This window comes from Heterodontus francisci, chromosome 10 (genome assembly GCF_036365525.1).
Source record: "Heterodontus francisci isolate sHetFra1 chromosome 10, sHetFra1.hap1, whole genome shotgun sequence".
Taxonomy (NCBI): Eukaryota; Metazoa; Chordata; class Chondrichthyes; order Heterodontiformes; family Heterodontidae; genus Heterodontus; species Heterodontus francisci.
The window spans coordinates 83310326-83328859 of NC_090380.1; the positions used below are offsets into that span (position 1 = coordinate 83310326).

The 18534-nt window shown below is 43.0% G+C and overlaps 1 protein-coding gene across 6 annotated transcripts in view; it reads left to right on the forward strand.

The window, feature by feature from the left end:
* The window catches only part of cblb (Cbl proto-oncogene B, E3 ubiquitin protein ligase), a 279679-nt gene that overhangs the window by 257172 nt on the left and 3973 nt on the right, over positions 1-18534 (forward strand). For 4 of the 6 annotated variants that reach the window (XM_068040894.1, XM_068040892.1, XM_068040896.1 and 1 more), the window contains 3 exons: positions 868-1002; positions 8005-8148; positions 17885-18004. In XM_068040894.1, coding sequence (XP_067896995.1) covers positions 868-1002; positions 8005-8148; positions 17885-18004 — 399 coding nt within the window. The remainder of the gene's footprint in view (positions 1-867; positions 1003-8004; positions 8149-17884; positions 18005-18534) is intronic. The other 2 variants (XM_068040895.1, XM_068040893.1) reach the window with 1 other exon arrangement.

Here is an 18534-nt window from a genome sequence, read left to right on the forward strand (position 1 = left end):
TAAAATAAATGGAAAGGTTTCTCATATTAATTTCCCCGATCTAAGGAATTGCTCCTCTCTCAAATGAATACCCTCTGATTATGACCACCTAGTTCCTTCACCAGGTACGTAGTCTAAATTAAAGTTTACAGATAAGGGCTTAATATTGTTACTTTGATCATGACTAAATACTCATTTTAAGAATGTATGGCCAGGGCACAAAAATCTGATTGTTGACAATTTTAGTGGTATTAAAAAAAGTAAACACTGCAACCTATATTGCTATCTTTTTACAAACAGTTGCCCTGTAGGTTACTTTCTCAATAACTGTTGTATGCTAAGGGAAAGTTGTTCTCTGTCCATCCCAAAACCTAGTATCAATTATATGAGTATTGTTATACAATGTACATATAAACTGTTTTTCAAAAACTTGTATGCCTTTAAGAGAAACATTTATGATGTAGCAGTGTGACATTAAGCTGTGTAGATTGTGTTCAGTTTCCAGTCTGTGCTGTGTTAACTATTTCAGCCAGAGCAGTAGTTGGGATGCTACAGTTAGCCCCGCTAACCCTGGGCTAGAGTGTAAAAAAAAAACAACTGGGGTTCTCGCTCCTAATTTCCGTACAAAAAGTACCTTGGGTTGGATGTCTGAGGATACGAGTAAGTTTAACACTGATACCTTCTATAGTCTGCTTAAGCTCCCTGTGTAGGCTCATGCATGAGGAATGGTCACTGGGGGGCTGCCACAACCTATGGAACCATAGCCCAATAGGACACTGAAACTTTAGGGAATGAGGGGAGAAAATTAATATAAAATGGCATGTTGCACTGAATGATGAATACTGAATGGTATTGTAAATGAGGCAAATATATTTCTGGTATTTTCAGATGATATCTTTGAGATGCCGATTGTTCCAGCTCCCTTACCACCAGCTCGACTTCCAGCAAGAGACAACCAAAAACCCAGTTGCTCTTCTCTGAACAGAACACCATCTGATTATGACCTCCTAGTTCCTCCACCAGGTGCGTCGTTTAGATCCCATTTACAGATAAGCGCTTAATATCGTTGCTGTGATTATGACTCCTTACTTATTTTCAGAATGTATGACAGGCCGAAAAATCAGATTGTTGGTAATTTTAGTAGTATTGAATGAACCATTCCACTGATTAAATGTCAAGGAGGCAGTGGTTTAGTGGTAAGGTCACTGGACTAGTAATCCAGAGGCTCAGGCTAGTGCTCTGGTGTCATGCAGGCCCACGCCTGCCAAGAATGAGGCACATTAATTTCGCCACATGGACATTAAATTTCAAATTGTTGCTGGGAAGAAAAGAATGCTTATTACAAGGGATTGCCAAGCTTCTGGCTGGAAAGACATTTTTGCATACTAGCAGACAGTATTGGAACAAAGGAGCTATCCCCTGCTCAATATGCACAGAAGACGTGGTCAGACCAGTTTAGTCACACGACTAACTGGCTGTTGCAGGATTTTTTGAACGCGCCACAGAGAATTTGAACTGAGAAGGCAGTTTTGCTCCTGGACTGAAAAGACCTCGTGGCTGGCTCGCCACAGCCTTTTGCTGTCTGCTTCCATCTGTTTCTTACGGAACTGAAACTCACTGAAGATATAGGAACTCCAAGAGAGAAAAGTCTCCTACAGCGAATAAGGTTTAAGAAGAATAATGGGCCCCAACAAAAAGCAAGATCAACTTACAAAAGGACTCTACAGTGAGCTCGAAACACAGTAACAAAAAAACCTTCCGCAGGGATTGCCTCAAACTGTTGCACTTTATTTTTTCTTCTGTTTTCTGTCTCTATTTGCATGTGCTTTTCGCGTATGCATGCTAGCGTGGGGCACGGCGTGTATCTGTAGGCATTAGCTGAATTAGAGTTTGTAGTTTAAGTTTAATAAATTTCATTTTCCTTCTTTAAACCTAAGAAAGCCTGTTTATGCTCATTTCTTTGCCTTATAATTGGAAAGCAGTGAACAAGGATTCACCAAGGGGGAGCTCAAAACACAATGTGTTTAAAGTTAAACCCTGTTACAGTAAGACCAGGTGAAGGCTGAAAGGGAACCCCTAAACCTATTTCTCACCTGGTCATAACACTGGGGACATGGGTTCAAATCCCAACATAGCAGATGGTGAAATTTGAATTAAATGAATAAATCTGGAATTAAAAAGTTAGTTTAATGGTGACCATGAAACCATTGTCGATTGTTGTAAAAACCCATCTGGTTCATTAAAGCCCTTTAGGGAAGGAAATCTGCCGTCCTTACCTGGTCTGGCCTACATGTGACTCCAGACCCACAGTAATGTGGTTGACTTTTAAATGCCCTCTGAAATGGCTTGGCAAGGCACTCAGTTCTAGGGCAATTAGGGATGGGCAATAAATGCAGGCCTAGCCATCGACGCCCACATGCCACGAACGAATAAAAAACAAACTACTTCTCATTCAATTGATGCTGTTTCTGTTGAACTCTGACTTGGCTTAGTCTTTTACCTACACACTTTTTTCCAGCTGAGAGGGCCGGAAAGAATTTTCCAATAGAGTACTCCTGAGTGTTCGGACTTCGGAGTGAGGAGCATCTGGTGACAAGTTTGCCTGTTTCCTGGCCAGATGGCCTGAGGTTCAAACTTCCATGTCCTCTTCCCACAACACAAGGAGAAGTTCCAGATTCTTGAGTCCTCTTACCATTAACCATGCACAGATGTCAGGTGGAGTGCAGTCCCCTAGGATGGAGATTGGTAGAGCTCCTGGTCCTGACTGTAGGTGCATGTTTTGTTGACTTACCATAATAGAGATACTGGCAATTGTTCCTCACAACAAAGACTGTTGGTGAAGGAGCTTACAGCAGCCTGTGGAAAAGATACAAGATGTTAAAAATATAAAAAACAGAGATCTTGTATAGTTCTCATATAGATTTGAGATGAAAGAAATGCTTTGATATCAATGGCTAATAGAAGAAAATAATTTGTTTTTCTCACCAGTTTTCCCTTCAGTTTCTCTCCTCAGCACTTCTCCGTGACACTTTGCTGAGAGGCATAGTCATGAATGATGCTCAACCTCTGTCTTACCTGGCCATTCTTCCAAGTGTGAGCCTTGACAACAATTGTTTGCACTGATACCCATGGCAGAGTGTATCACTGATCAGTCCTGTCTACAGATGTCTGCTTTTAGTAGCTGTGTGCAGATGGCAGTCATGTTTTTCCTATCTCTGGTACTAATGGAAATTGGGGGAGGCGGTGGCGTAGTGGTAATATCATTAGACTAGTAACCCAGAGCCCCAGGCTAATGCTCTGGGGCCAAGGGTTTGAATCCCACCATGGCAGATGGTGGAATTTGAATTTGATTAATAAATCTGGAATTAAAAAGCTAGTCTAGTGGTGATCATGAAACCACTGTCGATTGTTGTGAAAAAAAAATCTGGTTCACTAACGTCCTTTAGAGAAGGAAATCTGCCATCCTTACCTAGTCTGACCTACATGTGACTCCAGACTCTCAGCAATGTGGTTGACTCTTAAATGCCCTCTGAAGTGGCCTTTTAGCCATTTAGTTGTATCAAACAGCTATAAAGTCTGAGAAGGAATGAAACCGGATGGACCACAAGGCATTAGCCGAGGCACTGAAAACTGCAATGGCAAACCCAGCTCTGTCAACCCTGCAAAGTCCTTCTGACTAACATCTGGGACTTGTGCCAAAATTGGAAGAGCTGTTCCACAGACTAGTTAAGCAACAGCCTGACATAGTCATACTTAAGGAATCATACCTTGCAGACATTATCCCAGACACTGCCATCACCATCCCAGGTATGTCCTGTCCCACCGGCAGAACAGACCCACCAGAGGTGGCAGCACAGTGGTATACAGTGAGGAGTGGTATACAGGGAGTTGTCCTGGGAGTTCTCAACATTGATTCTGGACCCCATGAAGTCTCATGGCATCAGGTCAAACATGGACAAGGAAAACTCCTCCTGATTACCACCTACAGCCACACTCCCTCATCTGATGAATCAGTACTTATCCGTGCTGAACCCCAATTGGTAGAAGCACTGAGGGCAGCAAGGGCACAAAATGTACTCTGAGTGGGGAACCTCAATGTCCACCACCAAGAGTGACTTGGTAGCACCAAGACTGATCGGGCTGACTGGGTCCTAAAGGACATAGCTGCTAGACTGGGTCTGCGGCCGGTGGTGAGGGAACCAGGGAAAAGCCTACTTGACCTCTTCCTCATCAATATACATGTAGATGCATCTGTCCATGACAATATTGGTAGGAGTCACCACTGCACAGTCCTTGTGGAGACAAAGTCCCATCTTCACATTGAGGGTACCCACCATTGTGTTGTGTGGCACCACCACCATGCTAAATGGGATAGATTTCGAACAGATGTAGCAACTCAAAACTGGGCATCCATGAGGCGCTGTGGGCCATCAACAGCAGCAGAATTGTATTTAACCACAATCTGTAACCTCATGACCTGGCATTACCTCCACTCTACCATTACCATCAAGCCGGGTGACCAATCCTGGTTCAATGAAGACTGCAGGAGGACATGCCAGGAGCAGCAGCCATACCTAAAAATGAGGTGTCAGCCTGGTGAAGCTACAACCCAAGACTACATGCATGCCAAACAGCAGAAGCAGCATGCAATAGACAGTGATCCCACAACCAACGTATCCGATCTAAGCTCTGCATTCCTGCCACATCCAGTCGTGAGTGGTGGTGGAGGGCAATTAAACAACTGACAGGTGGAGGAGACTCCACAGATATCCCCATCCTCAACGAATGGGGGAACCCAGCACATCAGTGCAAAAGACAAGGCTGAAGCATTTGCATCCATCTTCAGTCAGAAGTGCCGAGTGGATGATCCATCTCAGCCTCCTCCTGAAGTCCCCAGCATCACAGATGCCAGTCTTCAGCCAATCCGATTTTCACTCCACATGATATCAAGAAATGGCTGAAGGCACAGGCTACTACAAAGCCCTGACAACATTCTGGAACTAGCCACGCCCCTAGCCTAGCAGTTCCAGTACAGCTACAACAGTGGCATCTACCTGGCAATGTGGAAAATTGCCCGGGTATGTCCTGTACAGAAAAAGCAGGAGAAATCCAACCCGGCCGATTACCGCCCCATCTGTCTACTCCCGATCATCAGCAAAGTAATGGAAGGGGTTGTCAACAGTGCTATCAAGTGGCACTTGCTCAGCAGTAACCTGCTCACTGACGCTCGATTTGGGTTCTGCTATGGGCCACTCAGCTCCTGTCCTGATTACAGTCTTGGTCCAAACATGAACAAAAGAGCTGAACTCCAGAGGTGAGGTGAGAGTGACTGCCCCTGACATCAAGGCAGGATTTGACTGAGTATGGCATCAAGGAGCCCTAGCAACACTGGAGTCAATTGGAATCGCAGCAAACTCTCTGCTGGTTGGAGACATACCTTGCACAAAGGAAGATATTTGTGGTTGTTGGAGGTCAATCACCTCAGTCCCAGGACATCACTGCAGGAGTTCCTCAGGGTAGTGTCCTCGGCGCAACCATCTTCAGTTGCTTCATCAATGACCTTCCCTCCATCATAAGGTCAGAAGTGGGGATGTTCGCTGATGATTGCACAAAGTTCAGCACCATTCGCGTCCCCTCAGATACTGAAGCAGCCCATGTCTGTATGCAGCAAGATCTGGACTACATCCAGGCTTGGGATGATGTGGCAAGTAACATTCGTGCCGTACAAGTAGCAGGCAATAACCCTTTCAAACAAGAGAGAATCTAACCATCTCCCCATGACATTCAATGGTATTACCATTGCTGCATCTCCCGCCATCAACATCCTGGAGTTCACCATTGACCGGAAATGAACTGGACCAGCCGGATAAATGCTGTGGCTATAAGAGCAGGTCAGAGGCTAGGACTCCTGTGGCAAGTAACTCTCCTTCTGTCTCCCCAGTGCCTGTCCACCATCTAGGCACAAGTCAGGAGTGTGATGGAATACTCTCCACTTGCCTGGATGGGTGCAGTTCCAACAACACTCAAGCTCAGCACCATCCAGGACAAATCAGCCTGCTTGATTGGCACTCTATCCACCACCTTCAACATTCACTCGCTCTACCACAGACTCACAGTGGCAGCAGTGTGTATCATCTACAAGATGTACTACAGCAACTCACCAAGGCTCCTTCAACAGCACCTTCGAAACCTGTTACCTACAGCCCAAGGCCTGCAGTGGTTCAAGAAGGCAGCTCACCACCACCTTCTCAAGAGCAATGAGGGATGGGCAATAAATGCTGGCCTAGCCAGCGAAGCCCACATCCCCTGAACGAATATTTAAAAAAATTCCTCTGCTTCCACCTAGCTTGAGATCAGCTAACTCAATGCAGATCAGGGAGCAAACCTGAGGCCTTTCTGATCTTTATGGTTTAGCTACTCATTTACCAACTTGCTGGACTATCCAGTTGAATATGATTTAACGCAGTTATATTCTGTTACTCATTATGTTGGGTATCGATGAAACACTGATATGCAAGGGCCAGGAATGCAACTTTTCTGATTAGGAACTCAGCTTTGTAAAAAGTTTCAAGCATTTGATTTTTTTTTTGTGTTCAAATTGTTATTATAATAGTTTGAAGAAAATATTCCTGGCATGATTTAAGAACCATGCATGATTGAGGAAAGTTGCCATTGCTAGGAAACTAGATGACCTGGGAACCCAAGCACAAAACTAAAAACAAAGAGTTCAAAATCAGCAGTGCAGGAAGAAAATGCTGGTTAGATAGGAAAATGAACAGAGCATTGTAAGCAGCCACCAGAAAATTCACTCCATGTTTCCTCACAGTTTTCTCTCTTGAAGGGCCTTCTGGGGATTTTGTTCCATAGGAATTGGCAGTCCCCTGGCACTTTGTACATGCTGCCATTTTAACGTATGAGACTACAACTTGAGTATTAACGAGTCATGCCACACATAGCCATTACAGCTGATGATGAGTGAAGGGGCTGGCAGCAAAAGAAAGCTTGCTGCTTTGGTTATCCTTCCTTTCTTCTTCACTCTGGCAAAACTAAGACCAATTGTAGCACTCCTATTGCTGCCTTGTCTGTGATCTGCTAACTATACAAAGACCCGGGATCAGACTGGGTACTTCCCTACTTAGGGTCAGCATCTCGTCAAGTTACCCATTCAACAATTTGTGGAGCCCAGTTAAAAAAAAATAATCAGGATTAGCTTGAACATTGTCTTTACATTTTTTAGTCCATTCTGCTGATTTAGGAGTATTTTTGTTTAAATGGAGATTGGTAATATTGAGAGAGGGATACAAGGTTGTTTGGCTTCCTGTGGCTGACAGTTATCTGAAGCTAAATTAACAGTTGAGTGATCATTAGCACAAGGATGCTTTTATATAATTTCAGGCTCAGTATACTTTGCTAGCCAGTGCCTGTAGTGATATGATCAGTACATGCTGATTAAACAAATATATTTTAAAAGCAAAACAACAAAAGCAGAAGGGGAAGAAAAAGGATATTAATGTGATTATCCCTTTCAATAATTTAACTTTTAAAAGATGCCCTGATAGGACATTCTTTAATCATCTTTTAAATGATTGCAGATTCCCTTTAAATGTTCTATACTGTTTCAGCAACTTTAGGGAATATTGGTTGTATTTGATAGATTGGGCTTGAAAGGAGTGCTGCGTAGATTTACTGGAATGATACTTGGACTCCAAAAATTGGTCGTGACAGGGACCAATTTCTCCACCATTGTTCTCATCAGTGATGAATTCCTCCTATTTTGTTAGAAGCAGCCATTTATTTTGGTGTACTGTGCAAAATCAGCCGCTATTATTTGTTGAAAGCTATAGTGACTGTTAACTGCTGATGTCAAATTTTGTCCTGGAGTAGATTTATGGAAACCCTTTTGAATTTGAGGTTATTAATTTTAAAACATTGTTTTATCAACTGTCACACCAGCCTTTTAAGTTTATGTTCGTGTGTCAATGAGAACCCTTGTTGTTTGGCTTAAACTTGTGTGTTTTTTGCCAGCAGGTGATAATGCATTCGACAGCCTGCCTCCCTTGTTGCCTCCACCCCCACCTCCTGTACGGGTTAGCCTCCCTGATCTGCCCAGATCCTCTGGCTCAGGCAGCAGACCCACATCTGGCCATGATTCGTTCCATTTCAGTGCAGGTAATCCAGCTTTTTGTAGGTTATGATTGGATTGTATGTATATAAAGGTGAGCTCCTAGATGTGATTGTCTAAAAATACTGAGAACTTTCTTTGTATATTTTTAGTTTGTTGAGACATTTCACAGAGTAGTACCAGCAATCGTCTCTTTTTGTTGAATTCTTCAAGTTGTGCATTTTGTTCAATCCTCTTCAAATATTTTTAATATAGTTGGGGTCCTATGGTATTGCACACAGGGAATGAACACCAAGCGCAGTCTTCAGGCAAAACAGAATTATAGAGTGTTGGAGATAATTGGACCAGAGCACACAGGTGTAATTGTCCCCATTTTAAAGTCATGCATTCTGTCTATATTTTTATATTTCCATTGTAAAGGCTTGTGTCCATATTTATAACGGAAGCTAGTTATGTAAACTTGTACCACTTCAATTACGCCCTAACCAGAGGTTGCACTGTAGTACCTCCACAAAGGAGAGAATGTAGTTAAGTATGATAAGTTTACTGAGCCAGTTTTCATTATAAATATGATGTAGGAATTTATTATTGAAGATGTTGACAGTATGTGCAAATGTAAAATTCTTACTATACCATGTATGTAATGGATGTTTCTACACACTTCCATATCTTCCTGTAAGTTTTTATTTTCTTCTCTTGCCCTGGCCCGCTGTCTGTCTATGCTGTCCACTTCAGCTTCCACAATGTGCTCCTGATTGACCTACCAGAGGTGCTTTGCAAAATAGCTGGGGACTCCCAATAAGGCTTATTACTAGAAGTAGCCAGTGCACAGTTCATTAGCTTAGAGTGTGAATTCAAATCTAGTCTTATTCAGTGCTGTACCTTTTGGGCAGCAAGTATAACAATAAAATTGTGATATGTATCACTTGGTAAATTGCCGTTCTTGAAGTCATCAGAGTCACGCCAATCGACATTCAGTCTGGTATATTTCAGAGTCAAGATTATTTGAAAATTATTGTGCCTTGCACACTCTCTAGCACGTCATTAAACCATGGTAATTTAAACCAGCTTCCATTTTCTTTGAGCAAATGTAGAAGTTATAAACTTTCACAGACCTATTAATCACCTCAGTTTTCTTTGTTTTTGCACTTGAGCTGTTTGCTCTCACCTGTCATTAAAGAAAATTGGTTTGAAATTCAAGTAATATCTTATTCAACAGGGTGATATTGGCACTTGTAATAGGGCAAGCACTTTTGGATTTGGGCCATACATGGAAACCACTATAAGTAAGGATGATTATATTTGTTAGAAATCGTATTGCTGTTCTGCTGAAAGCATCTACTTCAAATCTTTATGGATAATACTCCTCTCTTCCAAAAAAAATTCTAATGGGGCAAGGCTTGAACAATGAAGATATTAAAACCTACCTAGAATGCTGAAGATTTTCCTAAAGCTTATGGCTCTAAGATGAAGGTTTATCTAACATATGAGGGAATACTCTGCTTGAAGGGTATTTGACATTTCGGAAGGATAGGAAGAAAGGAAAAGAAGGTGGGGTACCTCTGTTAATAAAGGATAAGGTCAGTACAGTTGTGAGAAATGATCTTGGCCTGGAAGATCAAGATGTAGAATCAGTTTGGATGGAGCTAAGAAATAGTAGAAGAAAGAAGGGAGTAGGTTAGAGGCACCCTAACAGTAGCTACACTGTAAGATAGAGTATAAATCAAGCAATAATGGGTGCTTATAGGAAAGAAACTGCAAGAATTGTGGGTGATTTTATTCTTGATGTTGTTTTGATTAATCAAATTGGCACAGGTAGCCGAGGATGAGTTCATAGAGTGTATGAGGGATGGTTTTTTAGAATAATATGTTCTGGAACTAACCCAACAGCAGGCTATTTTAGACCGGGTGATGCATAATGAGACAGGATCAATAAATGACCTCATAGCAAAGGATCATCTAGGCAAGAGTGATCATGACATGATAGAATTTCACATTCAATTTGAGGGTGAGAAATTTGGGTCTGAAACTAGTGTCTTAAACTTAAATAAAGGCAATTACAAGGGTATGAAGACAGAGTTGGATAAAGTGGACTGGGAAAATAATTAAAAGGTAAGACAGTACAGAAGCAGTGGCAAACATTTAAGGAGCCAGAGGATGTAGATGAGGTTTTAAATGATTACTTTTCATCTGTGTTCACTATGTAGGTGTAGAGATCAGGGAGGGGGATTGTGATATATTTGAACAAATTAGCATTGAAAGGGAGGATGTATTGGTTTTAGTGGGCTTAAAAGTCGATACAGATGAGATGTATCCCAGGCTGTTATGTGAGGCAAGGAGGAGATAGGGCTCTGACACAAATTTTCAAATCCTCTCTGGCCGGAGGAGAGATGTCAGAGGACTGGAGGACAGCGAATGTGGTACCATTATTCAAGAAGGGTAGCAGGGATAATCCAGGTAATTACAGGCTGGTGAGTCTAACATCAGTGGTAGGGAAACTATTGGAAAAAAATTCTGAGGGACAGGATTAAACTCCACTTGGAGAGGCAGGAATTAATCAAGAATTGTCGGCATGGCTTTGTCAGGGGGAGATCATGTCTAACAAACTTGATTGAATTTTTCGAGGAGGTGACTAGATGTGTAGATGAGGGTAAAGTAGTTTATGTAGTCTACGTGGACATCAGTAAGGCTTTTGATAAACAATTTCCCATGCGGGACCTTAAGAAGGTGAGCCCATGGGATCCGGGGCAATTTGGCAATTTGATACAAAATTGGCTTAGTGGCAGGAGGCAGAGGGTGATGATCGAAGGTTGTTTTTGCGATTGGAAGCCTGTGACCAGTGGTGTACCGCAGGGATCGGTGCTGGGACCCTTCTTGTTTGTAGTGTACATTAATGATTTAGACGTGAATATAGGAGGTATGATCAGTAAGTTTGCAGATGACATGAAAATTGGTGGTGTATATAATGAGGAGGAAAGCCTTAAATTACAGGATGATATCGATGGGCAGGGCAGTGGCAAATGGAATTTAATCCTGAGAAGTGTGTGGTGATGCATTTTAGGGGGGACTAATAAGGCAAGGGAATATGCAAAGGGTGGTAAGACCCTAGGAAGTACAGAGGGTCAGAGGGACCTTGGAGTACTTGTCCATAGATCACTGAAGGCAGAAGCACAGGTAGATAAGGTGGTTAGGAAGGCATATGGGATACTTGCCTTTATTAGCCGAGGCATAGAATATAAGAGCAGGGAGGTTATGATGGAGCTGTATAAAACGCTAGTTAGGCCACAGCTGGAGTACTGTGTACAGTTATGGTCACCACACTATAGGAAGGATGTGATTGCACTGGAGAGGGTGCAGAGGAGATTCAACAGGATGTTGCCTGGGCTGGAGCATTTCAGCTATGAAGAGCGACTGAAAAGGCTAGGGTTGTTTTCCTTGGAGCAGAGAAGGCTGAGGGGGGACCTGATTGAGGTGTACGAGATTATGAGGAGCATTGATAGGTTAGATAGGAAGAAACTTTTTCCCTTAGCGGAGGGCTCAAGAACCAGGGGGCATAGATTTAGGGTAAGGTGTCGGAGATTTAGAGGGGATATGAGGAAAAATGTTTTTACCCAGAGGGTGGTTGGAATCTGGAACACACTGCCTGAAGGGGTGGTAAAGGCAGGAACCCTCACAATATTTAAGAAGTATCTAGATGAGCACTTGAAACGCCATAGCATACAAGGCTATGGGCCAAGTGCTGGCAAATGGGATTAGAATAAATAGGCTTGATGGCTTGCGCGGACATGGTAGGCCGAAGGGCCTGTTTCTGTGCTGTATAACTCTATGACTATGATAACTCTCAACAAAGATATGTTCCATTGAGAAAGAAAGACTCTATGAGACGGATGCACCATCGTGGATAACTAAGGAAGTTAAGGATGGTATCAAATTGAAAGAAAAAAGGCATACGGTGCTGCAAAGGTTAGTGGTAGACCAGAAGATTGGAAAAATTTTAGAAACCGGCAGATGATGACTAAAAATAAAGAGGGAGAAATTAAAGTATGGGAATAAACTAGCAAGAAATATAAAAACAGACAGTACAGTAAAAACTTAGACAAATATATAAAAAGTGAGCAGCAAAAGTAAGCATTGGTCCCTTAGAGGATGAGACTGGGAAATTAATAATGGGAAGCAAGGAAATGTCAGATACTTTGAAGAAGTATTTTGTATCTGTCTTCAGTCTACAATACACAAAAAAGCATCCCAAGAATAGTAGAAAATCGAGGCAAATGGGAGGGAGGAACTTAAAAACAATCAGTATCACTAGAGAAAAAGTACTAGCAAAGCTAATGGAACTAAAGATTGACAAGTCCGTTGGATCTGATGGCCTGCATCCTAGGGTCTTAAAAGAAGTTCTCGCAGAGATAGTGGATGCATGGGTTGTAATCTTCCAAAATTCCCTAGATTCTGCAAAGGTCCCAGCGCGTTGAAAAACCGCAAATGTAACACCTCTATTCAAGGAAGGAGGGAGACAGAAAGCCGAAAACTATAGGCCAGTTAGCCTAACATCTGTCATTGGGAATGCTAGCATTCATTAATAAGGAACTAGTAACAAGACATTTAGAAAATCATAATGCAATCAGGCAGAGTCAACATGGTTTTATGACAGGGAAATCATGTTTGACAAATTTATTAAAGTTCTTTGAGGATGTAACAAGCAGGGTGGATAAAGGTGGGGGGGGGGGGGGATGAGTAGATATGGAGTATTTAGATTTCCAAAAGGCATTCAATAAGGTGCCACATAAAAGGTTACTACACAAGATATGAGCTCATGGTGTTGGGGGTAATATATTAGCATGGATAGAGGACTGGCTAATTAACAGGGAACAGTCAGGATAAATGGTGCATTTTCAGGTTGGAAAAATGTAACTAGTGGAGTGCCACAGGGATCAGTGCTGGGGTCTCAACTATTTATGATCTATTTTAATGACTTAGATGAATGGACAGAGTGTATTGTAGCCAAATTTGCAGACGATACAAAGATAGGTAGGAAAGCAAGTTGAAAGGAGGACTCAGTGTCTGCAAAGTATAATGTGGGAACTGTGAGGTTGTCCACCTTAGTGGGAAGAATAGAAAAGCACAATCTTATTTACATGGAGAGAGACTGCAGAATGCCGTGGTACAAAGGGTTCTGAGTGTCCGTGTACATGAATCTCAAAAAATTAGCATGCAGGTACAGCAAGTAATTAGGAAGGCAAATGGAATGTTGACATTTATTGCAAGGGGGATGGAGTATAAAATTAGGCAAGTCTTGCTACAACTGTACAGGACATTGAGACCACACCTAGAGTAGTGCATACAGTTTTGTTCTCCTTTATTAAAGGAGGGATATACTTGTATTGGATGCAGTTCAGAGAAGGTTCACTAGGCTGGTTTCTGGGATGAAGGGGTTGTCTTATGGGGAATGATTGAGCAGGTTGGGCCTATACTCATTGACATTTAGAAGAATGAAAGGTGATCTTATTGAAACACACAAGATTCTGAGGGTAGATGCTGAAGATATTGCCCCTTGTGAAAGGAAATCTAGAACTTGGGGGCACCTTTTAAGATGGAGATGAGGAGGAATTTCATCTCTGAGGGTCGTTAATCTTTGGAATTCTCTTCCCCAGAGAGGAGTGGAGGCTGGGTCATTGAATGTATTAACGGCTGAGCTGGACAGATTTTTGACCGACAAGGGAGTCAAGGATTATGGGGGCAGGCAGGAAAGTGGAGTTAAGACCATTATCAGATCAGCCATGTTCATATTGAATGGTGGAGCAGGCTCAAGAGGCTGAATGGCCTACTCCTGCTCCTGTTTCTCATGTTCTTACAAAGAGTTAGTCATTTGTACAAATGGTGAAAGAAGTTGATATAATTCCAAATATTAGTGGTTAGTGTATTTAATATACCAATTGGTTACCTCCTGTTAAGCTAGGAGTCATCAAATGAATTATTTTGTTTAATATCAGCAGAACAACATACGGAAAAATCAAGGGCAACAGTATGCCATTTGTCCCAGCAAACCTCTTGAAATTGAGATTAGCCAACCTAATATCCAGCTGGAGTTTGAACTTGTTTAAATCTCCATCTCTACTATGTTATCTGGCAGTTGTTTTTACAGAGGGTGGAAAATGGCTGGGTGGGAGAGCATTGGAATAGTTAAGTCTAGAGGTAAACAAAAGCATGGGTGAGGGTTTCAGCAGCAGATGAGCTGATCTAGAGCAGAGAATAGCAATATAACAGAGGTAAAAGGAAGGAATCTTTATAATGGTGAGGATTATGGGTTTGGAAGCTCAACTCCATCAAATAGGATGCCGAGTTTGTGAATAGTCTGGTTCAACCTGAAACAGTGTCCGGGGTGGGGTGGGGATTTGATGGAATTGGCGAAGAGGTTATGGAGTTTGTGGTTGGGCTGACGACAATCCCTTAGGTCTTTCAATCTCCTTCCAATGCTTGTAGCTTAATTGCAGCCTTGTTATTCCGCATGAATATAGTTCTTTATCAATAGATGAAGCAGAGACCTAGAGAACTTTGGTGTTTCACAGCTCGTCTGTTTAATTCATCACCCAGTAATAAAAGGCGAAGCATATATGTTTGACTTCTCCAAACACTTGTGTACAAGTTATCAGTTATTGTCCTTGAGTCAAAAGATTGTGGCTTCAGGACTTGAATGCACAAATCAGACTGATTCTCCAGTGCAGGACTGAGGGAATGCAGCATTATTTGAGGTGCTGTTCTTCAGAAACTTTAAACCAAGTCCCTGTGTGTCTGCTAAAGGTCCTATTGCACTATTCAAAAAAAAAAAGAGCATGGAGTTTTTCTGGTGTCCTTGTCTGGACCTTTTTTAAAAAAAAACATTGAAAACAGACAGCCGGTCCTTCATCTCTGTGTTATATACAACATTGCAGTTTTGCTTGCCCATGTTTTTTTTTATTTGTTTCATGGGATGTGGGCAGTGCTGGCCAGGCCAGCATTTATTGCCCATCCCTAATTGCCCTCGAGAAGGTGGTGGTGAGCTGCCTTCTTGAACCGCTGCAGTCCATGTGGGATAGGTACACCCACAGTGCTGTTAGGAAGGGAGTTCCAGGATTTTGGCCCAGTGACAGTGAAGGAACGGCGCAATAGTTCCAAGTCAGGATGGTGTGTAGCTTGGAGGGGAACTTGCAGGTGGTGGTGTTCCCATGCATCTGCTGCCCTTGACCTTCTAGGTGGTAGAGGTCATGGGTTTAGAAGGTGCTGTCTGAGTAGCCGTAGTGCGTTGTTGCAGTGTATCTTGTAGATGGTACATACTGCTGGCACTGTGCGTCAGTGGTGGAGGGAGTGATTGCTTGTGAACCGGGTGCCAATCAAGCGGCTTGCTTTGTCCTGGATGTTGTCGAGCTTCTTGAGTGTTGGAGCTGCGCCTATCCAGGCAAGTGGAGAGTATTCCATCACACTCCTGACTTGTGCCTTGTAGATGGTGGACAGGCTTTGAGGAGTCAGGAGGTGAGATACTCGCCGCAGGATTCCTCGCCTCTGACCTGCTCTTGTAGCCATGGTATTTATATGGCTACTCCAGTTCAGTTTCTGGTCAATGATTATACCCAGGTTGTTGATAGTGGGGGATTCAGCAATCGTAATGCCAATGAATGTCAGGGCGGGGTGGTTAGATTCTTTCTTGTTGGAGATGGTCATTGCCTGCACTTGTGTGGCGTAAATGTTACTTGCCATTTATCAACCCAAGCCTAGATGTTGTCCAGGCCTTGCTGCATTTCTACACGGACTGCTTCAGTATCTGAGGAGTCGCAAATGGTGCTGAACATTGTGCAATCATCAGCGAACATCCCCACTTCTGATTGAAGGAAGGTCATTGATGAAGCAGCTGAAGATGGTTGGGCCTACGACGCTACCCTGAGGAACTCCTGCAGTGATGTCCTGGAACAGGATATGTCCTTGATGCCATAGTCGGTCAAATGTTGCCTTGATGTCAAGGGCAGTCACTCTGACCTCATCTCGAGTTCAGCTCTTTTGACCACTTTTGAACCAAGGCTGTAGTGAGGTCAGGAGCAGAGTGGCCCTGGTGGAACCCAAACTGAGCGTCACTGAGCAGGTTATTGCTAAGCAAGTGCTGCTTGATAGCACTGTCAATGACACCTTTCACCACTTTACTGATGATCGAGAGTAGACTGATGGAATGGTAATTGGCTGGGTTGTATTTGTCCTGCTTGTTTTGTACAGGACGTACTGGGCAATTTTCCACATTGCCAGGTAGATGCTGTGTTGTAGCTGTACTGGAACAGCTTGGCTAGGGATGCAACAAGTTCTGGAGCACAGGTCTTCAGAACTATTTCCGGAATGCTGCCAACCTTTGTAGTGTCCAGTGCCTTCAGTCGTTTCTTGATATCACGTGGAGTGAATCGAATTGGCTGAAGACTGGCATCTGTGATGCTGGGGACTTCAGGAGGAGACTAAGATGGATCATCCACTCGGCACGTCTGGCTGAAGATTGTTGCAAATGCTTCAGCCTTATCTTTTGCACTGATGTGCTGGGCTCCCCCATCATTGAGGATGGGATTATTTGTGGAGCCGCCTCCTCCAGTGAGTTGTTTAATTGCCCACCACCATCCACAATTGGATGTGGCAGGACTGCAGAACTTATATCTGATCCGTTGATTGTGGGATCGTTTAGCACTGTCTATCACATGCTGCTTACGCTGTTTGGCATGCAAGTAGTCCTGGGTTGTAGTTTCACCAGGTTGACACCTCATTTTGGGTATGCCTGGTGTTGCTCCTGACATCCCCTCCTGTACTCTTCATTGAACCAGGGTTGATCCCCTGGCTTGTTGGTAATGGTAGAGTGGGGGATATGCCAGGCCATGAGTGCAATTCTGCTGCTGATGGTCCTCATGGATGCTCTGTTTTGCATCACTAGATCTATTCGAAATCTATCCCATTTAGCATGGTGGTAGTGCCACGCTACACGATGGAGTGTATCCTCAATGTGAAGACGGGACTTTGTCTCCACAAGGACTATGCGGTGGTCACTCCTACAATGCTGTCATGGACAGATGCATCTGCGACAGGCAGATTGGTGAGGACAAGGTCAAGTATGTTTTTCCCTCTTGTTGGTTCCCTCACCACCTGCCGCATACCCAGTCTAGCAGCTATGTCCTTTAGGACACGGCCAGTTCAGTCAGTAGTGGTGCTACCGAACCACTCTTGGTGATGGATGTTGAAGTCCCCCACCCAGAGTACATTCTGCGCCCTTGTCACCCTCAGTGCTTCCTCCAGGTGGTGTTCAACATGGAGGAGTACTGACTCATCAGTTGAGGGAATGCGGTAGGTGATAATCAGGAGGTTTCCTTGCCCATGCTTGACCTGATGCCATGAGACTTCATGGAGTCTATGTTGAGGACTCCCAGGGCAACTCCCTCCCTACTGTAGACCACTGTGTTGCCACTTCTGTTGGGTCTGTCCTGCCGGTGGGACAGGACATACCCGGGGATGGTGATGGTGGTGTCTGGGACATTGTCTGTAAGGTATGATTCGATGAGTATGACTATGTCAGGCTGTTGCTTGACTGATCTGTGGGATTGCTGTCCCAACTTTGGCATAAGCTCCCAGATGTTAGTAAGGAGGACATAGCAACTCGCTATTTGAGTAATACATTTTATGTAAAGCACTTTGAGGCATTTTTGAGGCATGTAATAAAGCTCTAAATAAATATAAGTATTTTTAAAATATTAATAAGAATTACTTTAAACTTTTTATGTTTTTACATAGATACTGCCTTTGACCCGACAAATATTCCTGTGCCTGTACCGCCAGCTAGAAGGACGGTTGAAGATAATCAGAAATCTAACAGGATATCGCAAGAATATGACCAACTCCCATCATTGGCAGGTATGTGGGGAAAAACTTGACCTGGAGGAACCAAGGATAACTGGAATTAAATAGTCTGTTGACTACAGATACTGGTTAATCTTGAATATGAGAAACAGTATTTAGATATCTGAGGATTGCAGTGTTTTGGCCATTATATGCAGTCCCCGCACAATCCAGTTATGGTGCCCACTTTTAATCTTTTTCCAGTACTTGTTTGACTTAAAACACTTACGTGCAAGTTACCTGTTCAAAAAGATGAGACTATATAGATTCTCTTTGAGCAGTACAATTTCAGAAGGGCAAAGGGAATTACAACATTTGTTTACTGAGGAATTACAATTGACAGTAACTTGAGAGCTCTCACATTCTTCTCGGCGTTATAATTGCTTGATGGTGTACAAAATCTTTTATTTAAGAATGGGTGTGGAAGCTATAGGCTGTCAGTACATCACAGTGGCACAAATAAAATCATGTAAGTTGGTTTTTTTTTTGACAACGTGCTCAACTGGTTGGGCATTTCATGACTAAAACGTCACTAACAATGAACT